This window comes from Ambystoma mexicanum, chromosome 3q (assembly GCF_040938575.1).
Source record: "Ambystoma mexicanum isolate Mex_15411 chromosome 3q, UKY_AmexF1_1, whole genome shotgun sequence".
In the NCBI taxonomy this organism is placed as follows: Eukaryota; Metazoa; Chordata; class Amphibia; order Caudata; family Ambystomatidae; genus Ambystoma; species Ambystoma mexicanum.
Genome location: NC_090926.1, coordinates 324,396,653 through 324,408,656, shown reverse-complemented (window position 1 = coordinate 324,408,656; position 12,004 = coordinate 324,396,653). Strand labels below are relative to the sequence as shown.

The window sequence follows — 12,004 nt, the reverse complement described above, 5'->3', positions numbered from 1 at the left end:
GCATTCTCTCCACCTCCACATCCTGGTAAGGAAGAGGAGAGGCGCCATAGGTTGGACCCTAGGAGAGCTTTGAGTTTCTATCTCTCACGGATGTCCCGGGTCAGAGTGGAAGATCAGCTTTATTGGTTACACTGGAAGGCATTTAGGTCAGGCTGTTTTCTAAGGAGACCTTGTCTAGATGGATCATTTTGACGATCTCTGAGTGTTATCGTTTGCCGGGAAAGGACCCTCCAGTAGGCTTACGGGCTCATTATACTAGGGGTATGGCTGCCTCCACAGCACTACAGAGGGGTGTTCCGATTCGCAATATTTGCAAAGCAGCCACATGGGCCTCTGTCCATACTTTTGTCAAACATTATTCCCTGGACTCTATCCATGGGCAAGATTTGACCTTTGGCAAGGCAGTCCTCTATTCTGCAATTTGATTGGGCTTTCTAAATAATCCTAAATTCTTTTCCCACCTCCTTACGTTGGTACTGCTTTAGGAGTCTGTCAAAGATGTGGAATACAGCGGAGGACACAATTCCCTTGAAGAACAAGTTACTTTCTTACCTGGTAACGTTCTTTCGATGGGATGTTCCTCTGACGTATTCTACATCGTACCCTCCCTACCTGCCCCGCTACAGAATTTCTTATGTGATTACAGCTTCCGTTTCCGCAAGGCTTTCTGTAGTAATACTGGCAGAACATTGGTGCCACACGGTCTGGGGAAAAAAAAACAACTGAGGCTACGGGCGCCGTGCGTCCTACATGTAACATCCGGTGACGTCGACCGTCGTAGGAGGTCCAAGAAAGGGGCGTATCGACGTCATCGACGCAGGACGCCGAAAAAGTTTGCCGAAGCAGCACATCTGTGGTAATCGATGTCGAAGATGTGGAATACGTATGAGGAACATCCCATCGAAAGAACGTTGCCCGGTAAGAAAGTAACTTGTTCTCCCCCATCGTCCGATTGACAATTTACTGTCTGGGAGCGGGGCAAAGCAGTGCGTGGGGGCATATTGTGTTCGCTGGTACAAGGTAACATTTGCTGCACAGCTTCTCTGTGTTGCTCCTGGCGCATAAGGTCAGTCTGCTCCTAAAGCTTGGGAATAGGGTTTTTAGAAGAACCCGTAGCAGCTGCACATTTATTACAATTGATGGCTCGATGGGGAAAACAAGGTTGAGACAGGCGGGCACCTAACTCCTAGGTTAGCAATGCTTCTACAGTGTAAGACAAACAAGATGCTCAGCAGAATGTGCATTCCTACCAAGTAATTAGCTTTAGAGTTCATGCGGCGGTCTTCCACCGCGTTCGTAGTGAGAAAGGCAGAATGAGCAAGGAACTGAACTGAACATTGCATCTAAGATGGCGAATAAAACAAAATGGCAGTTTGGCTACCATCAGTTTGGCTACCATCAGTGTGGCAATGGGTTCACAGTGTGATGCAAATGTGCTTAGGCCAATATGCATTCCTACAAGATACTAAAACGAAACATATTTTCACAATACCCCAAAAGCAGCACCAAAGGTTCCAGGGGGAAGTTCTACCTAGTAATCCCCTTAATATGAGCCGAGACCTCCTTCCAATAAGATTGCATTACTGCACAAGACCACCAGATATGGTAAAGAGTACCTGGGGCCTGAGCAGATCACCAACAGCAATCTGGGACAGTGGCATCCAGCTTATGAAGCCGCGATGGGGTAACATACCAGCGAAATAGCAGTTTATAACTGTTTTCTTTTAATAACGCGCATCTAGAGGACTTAGTGGCTCTACTCCACACATTTGTACTATTTAAGATCTCCTATGGGGGTGTTCAACTCCTCCTCCCACTGTGACATGTAAGCATGCATCGGCTTAAAACTACTAGCATTAAGCACACGGTACAATGCGGAAAGATCCTCAAACTGTGTCGTAGCACGTTTCGCATGCTGGGATACCCTCCCACTGGAGATCCAGTGACGCAGTTGTATGTAGGTATATTTATCAATGTCCCGAACCAGAAAAACCTGTTTACATTTATCAAAGGTTAGGGGCTGTTCTGAGTCAAAGAACTGCCCTAAATGTTCCAAGCCTCTTCTTACCCATCTGGCAAACCTAGCCGGTCGACAACCTGGCAGAAATTCTGTGGTAATTCCATATGCGAGTAAGAGGCGATGGAAATGTAGTCTCCTGGTACTTGCAGGCTGCATTGTCCCAGTATTCAATCAACACTCGGGTTGATGGGAGAAGATCAATCCATTTCCTGCAAACCCCAGGTGATCTCCAGTGTTTGGGTTACGGGCCATATTCATACTATCAAATAGAGGGGTCAACTGAGCTGCATAAAGATAACTGTCTACATTTGGAACTCACAACCCCCCCTTTATCCTTCGCTGCCATCAGCGTACGTCAGGTGACCCTCGGGGTACTCTTGGCCCAAATAAACTTAAAGATGGAAGTTTGCAAATCTTTAGGGGCCTGCTTTGGGAACCAAACTGGGTGGGGCCTGGAAAACATATAATAATCATGGAACTAGCATCCTTTTAAGAGCTGCAACCCGCCCTAGCCATGAGATATCAGTCTGTGCCCAACGGCCCATAAGGTGCAATCTGAACTCCTAGATATTGAAGTGAAGTCGCAGTCCAACTGAATTCAGACACCCTCTGAAGTCCTCGCTTTGTCTCTGGGCTTTCAGTAACATTCAAGGTAGTGGATTTAGAATAATTAATTTTGAAGCCATAGACTTGATAAAACAACTCTAGTAAGGAGGCTATCTGAAGCATATAAAAAAGATCTGCATAACGTGCAACCTTATGTGGATAACCCAGCTATAGTAATGCCATGGATGTTGTTCGCTAATCTATTTTTATTTGCTAAGGGCTCCATTGATAATCGAAATGCATGGGGGACAATGGACACCCTTGGCAAGTTCCCCTAGTCAAGGCCGGTGACTCACGCAAAGCTCTGTTCAATTTTATACGGGTGGTCGGATGTGCAAAGTTAGCTTGCATCATTTTAACAAACACAGGCCCAAATCCCTTGAGCACCCTGCAAAGGTATGTCCAGTCCATGCGGTCAAACACTTTTTCCATGCGGTCAAATGCTTTTTCCGCATCTATGGATAAAACTGCTCAAACCTGCCCGTGCTTCATCTCATATTCAACCACGTTGAGTTCTACGGACGTTAATCCGAGGTCTGACGCCCAGAAACAAAGCCTGTCTGATCCATCTGGACAATGCCCGGGAGAACGTCCGCTAACCAAGCTGCAAGAACTTTAGAGTACATTTGTGAGTCGTAAATAAGAACGGCAATGGGGCGGTAGGACGTCCCGAGGGTGAGATCCTTATCCGACTTGCCAATAACTGAGAGCAAGGATTCCCCCATAGAAGGTGAAACAGCTGCAGTGTCTGCAAAATTATCAAATAAGGTAACCAAGCGGGTAGATCAATACATTTCTATATATAAAACAAAATCGTGTTTGTATGTGGCGTTGATCTTGGGGACGTAACTCCTCATGAACGGTGAGGTCTGGCGTCATGCATTTTGTATGGGATATTCTTTATTTAATTACCGAATTAACACAACTATTTCTAGCTCAATAGGTCATTCTGTTCCCAAGACAATTACATTTTTTGTTTCTCGCCATTACGTGTTGTAGTGTTCCGTGGCCATCTACAGGTCATTTATAGAAAGTGCTCATCATTGTGCTGTCTGTGCTGAACTGGTCTTGTATTTGTTTTGTTTTCTTCTTTTTATTTTTAGAAGAGTGTGAGTGTGTCTTCCTTTTCATTGATTTGTTTTGCAATAAACCAATACATGTTAATTTCACTAATGAGTTGAACACCACATTTTTATTTATATTTATTTTCCTTTGTGGTAAACAGCAATATTTGTAAATCTTTTTCAGTGAAATATGAAAAATAATCTGAGACTGGACATACTGTGCGAAGGCTAGTACTTTAAGCCAGTTTCTTATAAAAGCGGGTGGTAAAACCATCCGGCTCCGGGGCTTTGTTATTAGGAAGAGAACGTATGGGTGACTTCCTGTAGTGTAATTGGGCTCTCAAGCTTCTGCCGATCATCGTCAGAAATAGAAGGTAACTTTGCCTCACTAATAAACGCCTCCTGGGCCACCGCATCCCAGCTATCTGCATTAAAAAGGGATTTATAGTACTCTAAGATACGCATTTTAGAGTCCTCATTCTCTTTCAGGCACCCTGTGCGATCTCTCAATGTAACAATAGCATTTTTTGCTCTCTGACCTTTCAACTTCTATGCAAGGAGATGCAAAGCCTTATTAGAGGTGCTAAAGTAAAATTGTTTTGTCTGAAGCAGCTTATGAGATGTCTGATGCCCTTGGGGTTTTGAGTTCCGCCCTAGCCACCTGGAGTTGTCTATAGGCCCTTTTGGTAAACCCTCTTGTACAAAGAATCCGGTTCTCCCACCCGTTTCCCAGCCGCCTCTCTGAGACCGCAAGTGTGGTTTCCTAGCAGAGGCCAGGCTAATGATTTCTCCTCGCAATGTGGGCTTTAGGGTGTCCCAGACCAGCGCAACAGGTACATCCCTGGGAAGGGTCTCCTGAAAATATAAAGCTCTCCTCTCTGAAACTGCGTTATTAAAGGCCATATCAGTAAGCAGGGAATCATTCCCTTTCCATCACAAGGTCTTCTTAGCCCCTAGCGCTAGTCTATCCACCTGAAGCATAATCAGAGCATGGTCCGAAACTACGTCCAACCCTATAGCAGTATCTGCTATCTTTGGGATCAGGGAGACGGATCAGGAAGAAGTCGGAAGTGACTATGGTGCACATGGGAGAAGTAAGGATAATCCATTTCCTTGAGGTGTTGCAGTCTCCAAACATCAGCCAGCTGTAAATCTTCAATAACTTTCTTTAGGGAATCTGATCTATTGACATCCCACCCCCGAGTCAGGGCAGATCTATCCATTCCCCCATCAATCACCTAAATCCCCTTCCACATTAAGTTCCCCCTTCAGAAACTGGGAGATCTGTGGAAACAAGTGAGCATAAAATGCGCCCTGGGACGGATTGGGACTAATAATAGAAAATATAGTGAGATCTGCCTCTCGGAGACGAATATGAAGACCTAACTATCACCCCTGCGGATCCTTAGTGGATAAACTAAAGTAAAATACTGGGAGTGGGCAAATAAACTAGCCACCCCAGCCCGTTTAGTTGGGGGAGATGCAAAGTATTGGCGAGGGAACCATTTAGATCTGAGCCTGGGCCAATCTGCCTTTAGTTAGTGCATTTCTTGTAACGGGACATCTGCTTTCAGTTCCAGCAGTTTAGCTATCATGCTTTTCCTTGGGGAATTTATCTCTTGCACATTTAACAAGATCACTTTTTGATCACCCATTCACATCCACCACTTACACTTCATCGCTATTCATAATTACATCCCAGCATCCAAGACCGTCACTCCTATAGAACAGTAGTAACCCCTAGATGTAAAATGACTTCAAAGTCAACACCCCAGCTTTTTAGAAAACACAAAATGCAAAACAGAACCAACAGAGAAACAAACAACTCATCTGGGAATGTGGAAAGATAGGGTGATGTGGGAAGAAATGATCCTTCTTACATATGCTATGGGAATGCCCAAAGGTTTTCTCATTCTGGCAGATCATGTTTCAAGTAATGGACCTAACATTAGATACTCTGCTAGAGAAATTGGCTCCATAGCAATAGTAATGCCGTGTCCGATAGACCACGGATGGAGCCTGATAAATCAGCAGACCAAGAGGGTTTCTTTGGCTCTGGCTACAACCGGAAAGGTGATTGAGGCAATGTAAATTAATTACGGTAGGTTTGTATAAATGTTTGAAGGAACCTGCTAATAATTGCAGGATTCAAATCTTAAATTGTTGAAAGGTTCTGGTTGTGAAGCAAGAGTTGTTGGTATATGGGAGGCTTTTCCAATATTTGTCTAAATGTATGTTTTGGACAAGTGGGATTGGGTGGAGGGTGAGGGGAGGGAGGAGAAAGAGATCATGTTTTATGTATTTAACTTTAATTTGACAATAAAAAAAAGTTATTAAAAAGACATTACAGGGATATGCATGCTTGTAGAACACAATATGCATTATCTCCAAAAACTGAAGAGCGTGTGACGTGCAATTACAAGAAAACGAAGAATTTGGAAAACTCCCAAAAAACGAAAAATTCAATTTTGTTACAAAATAGAAACTGGGAACTGTACGGGTGCAGAAGTAATCTGACACAGTAATGGTATATATTTGTTGGCAAACGATTTTATTTTTATATAAAAGTAAAGAAAAGGAAAACCTATCTGGCCCTATTTCTAAGAGGGGTTGCCCTACCGCAACAAAAAGACTAAGCACTCTGTCACAATGTCTAATATAGTAACATGTCCACCGTCCTGTGTCCAAACTTATTTCTGTGCCTTACACTCTACATTTAACTAAGGAAAAACTGTCTCTCTTCTGGATCCAGAAGGAGGCTTCTCTTGTTCTGGGTGCCAACTCAAATGTTCAATTCTTGATGAAAAAACACAAGGAGTAATTCTTTAACTTAAAAGTTCTTGATGTTGGATGCTCTTCCAAACGTATACAAACCCCCAATGGAATTAACAGGGAATCGTCTTCCCTCTTCTCCCCTTTCTAATATTAATCTTATTTCACAAAAACACAGTTCCCAAGTATCCGAGTCTCTTGCCCAGTTCTTTCTCCAGTTCACAAATGTAACACCAAGTCTGGTTCACTATCCTGACTTGACTGTAGCTCTTAGTGTTCCAGAAAATGTCCCTACTTTTTAGGCAATGGGTCCTTGACCGCCTGTCTTCACTTCTCACACCTCTCTTTCTCTTGTGTGGGTACCAGACCCTCCTGGTATGTCTCGGGTTCTCCCTGACTTATTGTGTAGCGTCTCTCTGTGTTGTGTGGTTCTCAGACCCCTCTATGCTGTCTCGGGACCTCCCTGACTTTCTGTGGGTCCCAGCCCCTTGGTTGCGTGCTTCTCTGAATTGGTGTGGGTCCTGGACCCCTGTGTGCTGTTCTTGCGGGTCTTCCCTGACTTTGTGTGGGTCCCAGATACTGGTGTGCTGCTCTTGCGGGACTTGCCCAAATTCATATGGGTCCCAGACCCCTCTCTCAGGTTTATCACATGTCGTACGGAGGCCTGGTTCACCAACCTGCCAGGCACTACTTTTATATGTCCGTTTCTTAGAATTCCCTAAATACTGGTACAAGGGAGATGTGTTCTTCTGCCTTCCCATTATCTTTACCACCCTCTATGGTAACCCAGGTACCTTTTTGTGGTGTTACCGGCTTGCTCGGGTGGCTTCACGGAACTGCTTCTTCCTGCTGCAGGCTTCCGCACGTCTTCGAGCAGTCTATGCATGTCCTCGCAGAATTCCCAGGTCTAGTCCCTTTTGACGTGCGCTTCTCGACTCTCCAGGCAACAGTGAACACGGTGTGTGTTCGGTGAGGCTCTGTCTGCCTTTCCAGTTCTCCACAGCAAGCCTCCAGCCGGTTCTCGGTTCCTCCAGGGAGAATCCGACCTAGTACAGAGTCCTTCTTCCCTTTTTATGTTTAGGGCTGACTCAGTTGACTGCACCGCATCTGTTGATTCCACGGTGGGTTTTTTCCTCCTTGCCTGATCTTCATGTCCGTAAGTAAAGGTAAGCCATCTGGGTAGCCCTCACTCTTTCTCATTCCAGTATGGTCTGTGTGGATGAGGTCATCTATGCTACAGACATACATAGGTGTGCGGGGGACCACAAAGTACTGAGTGGAGTGAGAGGAAAGAGGGGACAGAGACGGGGGGTTGTGGGGGGTGCAAACGGGGTTCTCACAGGATAGTAGTCACTGGTACCCATAGAGGGTCCCCCCCCAAATGAGATCCACCCACTGAGTACCACCCCTAGGGGTACTATCGGGTAGTGACATCACCTCCCTGGCCCCATGAAGGGGCTCTCCCCATGGGAGCAGTGACAATACCCTGGAATTCATCACAGAAAAGAGAGTTAATAATTAGGATGGAACACAGGGTTAGTTAAGGTGCAATGATGGTGGAAGTCTAAAAGCAGTGGGTGCTTGTGGGGGGGGGCACGAGGTGGTGGCGAAACCCATAAAAACAAAAGGAGCGTGCCGTCTAAAAAGCACACTTCAGGCAAAGATGCATTTAGGAACAAAACACATAGATCTTAGTAGACCAGCATTTCCTAACATGTCACAACTCTCACACACTCCTTTCTCCAGACTCGCCCCTTCCAGATGAATTAGTATACGCATCTGCAGTTTGGCTGGAAAATGAGAATAAAGAGCTCCAGTGAAGAGGAGACTACACTCATCAGCTCTGCTGCATTCCGCCCTCAGTAAAATGGATCTTGCCTTCATTTAAGGGTGTTGAGTCCCGTCTACGGGAGAACATTTGGGTTCCCCTATTTGCTGCTGCTAGGCATGGCCAGCTGGCAACTGGGCAATGCATGATCATTTGGAAACAACGTTTCCACTATATGGAATTATTTGATTGGTTTCATATTTGGCAACAGTTTACTACAATAGCCATAATCTCAAGGTAACCATGAATTATATCTCCAACAGTGTGTGCTAAAGGGAACAATAAAACACAGCTGTCTAATATTTGGGGAAATTCCCTTTTACTGCCTAAGAAGCTAATTTCTTTGGATTCTGTTTGACACCTTTTCGTCCTGACATGAAACATCTGTTTGTAGATTTGGTAGAAGGTTCAAAGTTAAGGTTCTCTTTAAAGTAAGTGTACTTTGATGGGTGGAGGAGGTTCAAAAAGTAGGATAACAATCTGATGGTGTACGACAACACAATCCACAAGTGGTAAGGTTGCTATTGTGACCTACATAGTGAACGTTCCTATGCAGAATATCTCTGCATGTTTGTCAATTGTGATTCCATACACGCATATGAAGACCATAAGTGTTTGTTTCAGATTTCGGCCAACATGTGCTTAAGAATAGTCCACCCTCTAAAGCAGGGCAAGTCTTGGTATTCGGCACTGTATTACATCGTAATGAATTCACATAGCAAAAGAAACCAGTTACTTTCAGGTAGCAATAGTTGTGCAGCCTTATTGCAGTTAAGATTTGCTTGTGACTCGCTCATCCACTACATGAGGTTCAGATAGCTTTGAAACCGGTATAAAAATAAGGTTGTATACTAATTGACCTTTTCACAATTGACCTCGGGAGAATTTACCTAATTTAGAAGGTCAACTAGGACATATATGCGGGAGAAGCCCCCGGTAACCTCCCTCCCAATCCAAAAAACACCACCCAATCCCCTTATATTATTTGTAAGCCAACCCAATACATACATAAAATAACGAAACTAATATGAAGGTCAATTGTGCAGAAGGTCAATTAGGATCACTATAATTGGGTCAATTGTGCAAAAGGTCAATTTGGGTAATACCAAAAGTAATACTATACATAGGACTTAACGTGCAAACCATGGAAAGTGTATGAACCAGCATGGGCACTGTTGGGTTATGGTGAGCTTCATAAGGAAGTCTCGTCAGGCATACTAATGGTCCACATCCTCTGTTTTAAATCTTTTACTGAGAAACACAGCTCTGTACCTAACCACCAGGTGGTGAAAGAATGCATGGCCTGTGAATATAGAACAGAGCTCAAGATGACAAAAGTATACTGTTAAGCAATTGGTTTCTTTCCACTGAGACTGTCATACAAGTCTTTTGGGATATTTAATGTTGATTCTAAACTGCCCAGCTTCTCCACCCGCCTGTTTTTCGTCTGTTAAGTGTTGGTTAATATTGTGCAGACCTGTGTTTCCTTTGCACAGTAGTCCACCTCTCACTTGCTGTCTTTTTTCTTTCTTTCCATGTAGGTAAACTAAAAGACCTAGGGAATCTGGTCCTCCGTCCATTTGGATTGTCTACAGAGAACTTTCAGGTGAATCAGGATTCAAACAGCGGTTCCTACTCTATCAACTTTGTGCAAAACCCCAATAACAACAACAGATAGCAAACAAGCGCTGCTTGGAGGCAGACCGTCTTGAGTGAACTGCTAAATCTGTGTTAATAGGTCATCCATTCCCACCCGAAGGCTGTGCTGTTAGGACTATATTTAACTGAGCGTGGATGCTTTGGAATCGTAAATGCACTGAAGGTTTGAATACGTCGACTAACTGAAAACCAATTCCACTTTTCTCTTGTGAACTCTAGAACATGTTTGAGATGCATTTTCCTGCTACACCTAATGTATAATAAGGGTTGGAGAGGGAGGAACAACCTGGTTCCACCATGGAATCTAGCCCATTATTGATTTCTTGCCTTATAACATTTCCAACAAAAGTCATTTTGATATCTGCTAAAGTATACAACCGGTTCAATGTGCCATGCAAATTACAACTAAACCAACCTGTTTTGTGATGCTGAAATAAACACCACCATATGTCTCCAATTACTCAGTGTGGCTGGATGTGTTTGTAGGTGCCTGCAATGGGGAGTGGGAATGTTATTGCTTTCTATGTATGACTAGTACATCAATCTGCCCTTTGTAGTGGTAGGGCTTTTGCTGTTTACTCCTTGTTTAAGTGGCAGCCATTGCCTGTTATTGCATCGTGTGTGTTGTGTATGTTATTGGTGTATGTTATTGGTGTATGTTATTGGTGTAGGATGCAGCTGTCCTCTGCAGCAGCTGTGGTTGTTGTAGGTTATATTTTCTCTGTTTATTTGGTTGGACTGTGCTGTAGCTCTACCGGATGATTAGTTGTGTGGGCTGCAGGTCTCCTGTATCGTTGGATGGTGTGAGTTTAAAGCCTCCTGTCCTTCTGTTTGAACATTGGTGTAGCACCTGACTTTGGTAGAATTGGTAATATTCATTCTTAATCCATAGGTATATGGGATATCTGCAACTAGTAATCATCGTCTAGTGTTCTAAGATTTCACCATGCAAGGATCTAGATGACCAAAGGGAGACCAAACTCACTGACGTGGGCTTGGGGAGATGCTACCCTAAAGAACGAAACCAATGAATTAATGTGTTGTAACTTTACAATGCATTCTTTGCAAAACCTTGGCTAAAATCCACGCGTTGTACAATTCGTTCTGTATGAAAATAAATTCAATAGATGCCAGGTTACCAACAGTCCAGCAGCCTTTAACAACACGTTGTCATGATGCTTCTGCCCACTAAATGCCAATACTGCCACTGTAAAACACATGCTCATGATGCATGGCACTTGCACTGAAATAGGACAAGAATTCAGTACAAGTATCATCACAGCAGTCAGACACAAGCTTTCCCTGAGCCATCACACTTATTGTCTACTATAAATGCTTTATTCTTCTTCTCGCAGCAGAATAGCCACACTTGAGACCCACCAGACACGATACAAAGTCTTAACTGAAACTTTTCTCTTCTTTTATGCCTGTTTACCCTAAGAAAAAACAAATGCTAGTTAAGGTAACATGGCTCTTCTCACCACCTTCTTCCAACCTTGCACAGTTACTAATCCGTCCTTTGACACTTATATTTTGCTTTTGTCTGTTTCTCCTTTAGCTTCAACGCGCTGATGGTCCTTAAGAAAAAGAAATGCACAACACAAAACATACAACCCTCTGAAGTAAATTAAGTTTTTCATTAATATTAGTGAGGACGACTCTTCATTGATGCACTTTGCTCAAAGATTAAACAGTGGCATGTTCAAACGAAACTATAGGAGAAATACATAAACACTATATAGATCTATAGTTTCTATCTTGCATTTGTCATATACCATATCCTAATACAGAAGGGATAGCTATTGTCAAGTCTAGCTGCACATTTTCTTAGAAACATTAGCACAACTTTATTTTTCTGTGTGCAACGTTTACACCCTCTAAATGCTATCCCATGCACTTTGTGTTCGGATATCCGGAAACCGTTTGCATGTTGTCAGCCCATGTGTGTATGTATGTGCTCCCATACACGTGTGAGACGCGAGACCCTTGTACCCTGCATTCACAGGTGGCCAAACGCACGCTCACGCGTCCACATGCATGCTCCCACGCAAGGGC

General features: G+C 43.8%; 1 protein-coding gene across 1 annotated transcript in view; it reads left to right on the top strand.

Moving 5' to 3' along the window:
- Positions 1-10,406, top strand: part of TTC1 (tetratricopeptide repeat domain 1) — a 104,082-nt gene extending 93,676 nt beyond the window's left edge. Inside the window, exon 7 of the mRNA XM_069653904.1 lies at positions 9,832-10,406. Within this exon, the coding sequence (XP_069510005.1) occupies positions 9,832-9,968 (137 nt within the window). The 3' untranslated portion in view covers positions 9,969-10,406. The remainder of the gene's footprint in view (positions 1-9,831) is intronic.
- Positions 10,407-12,004: the final 1,598 nt, after the last annotated feature.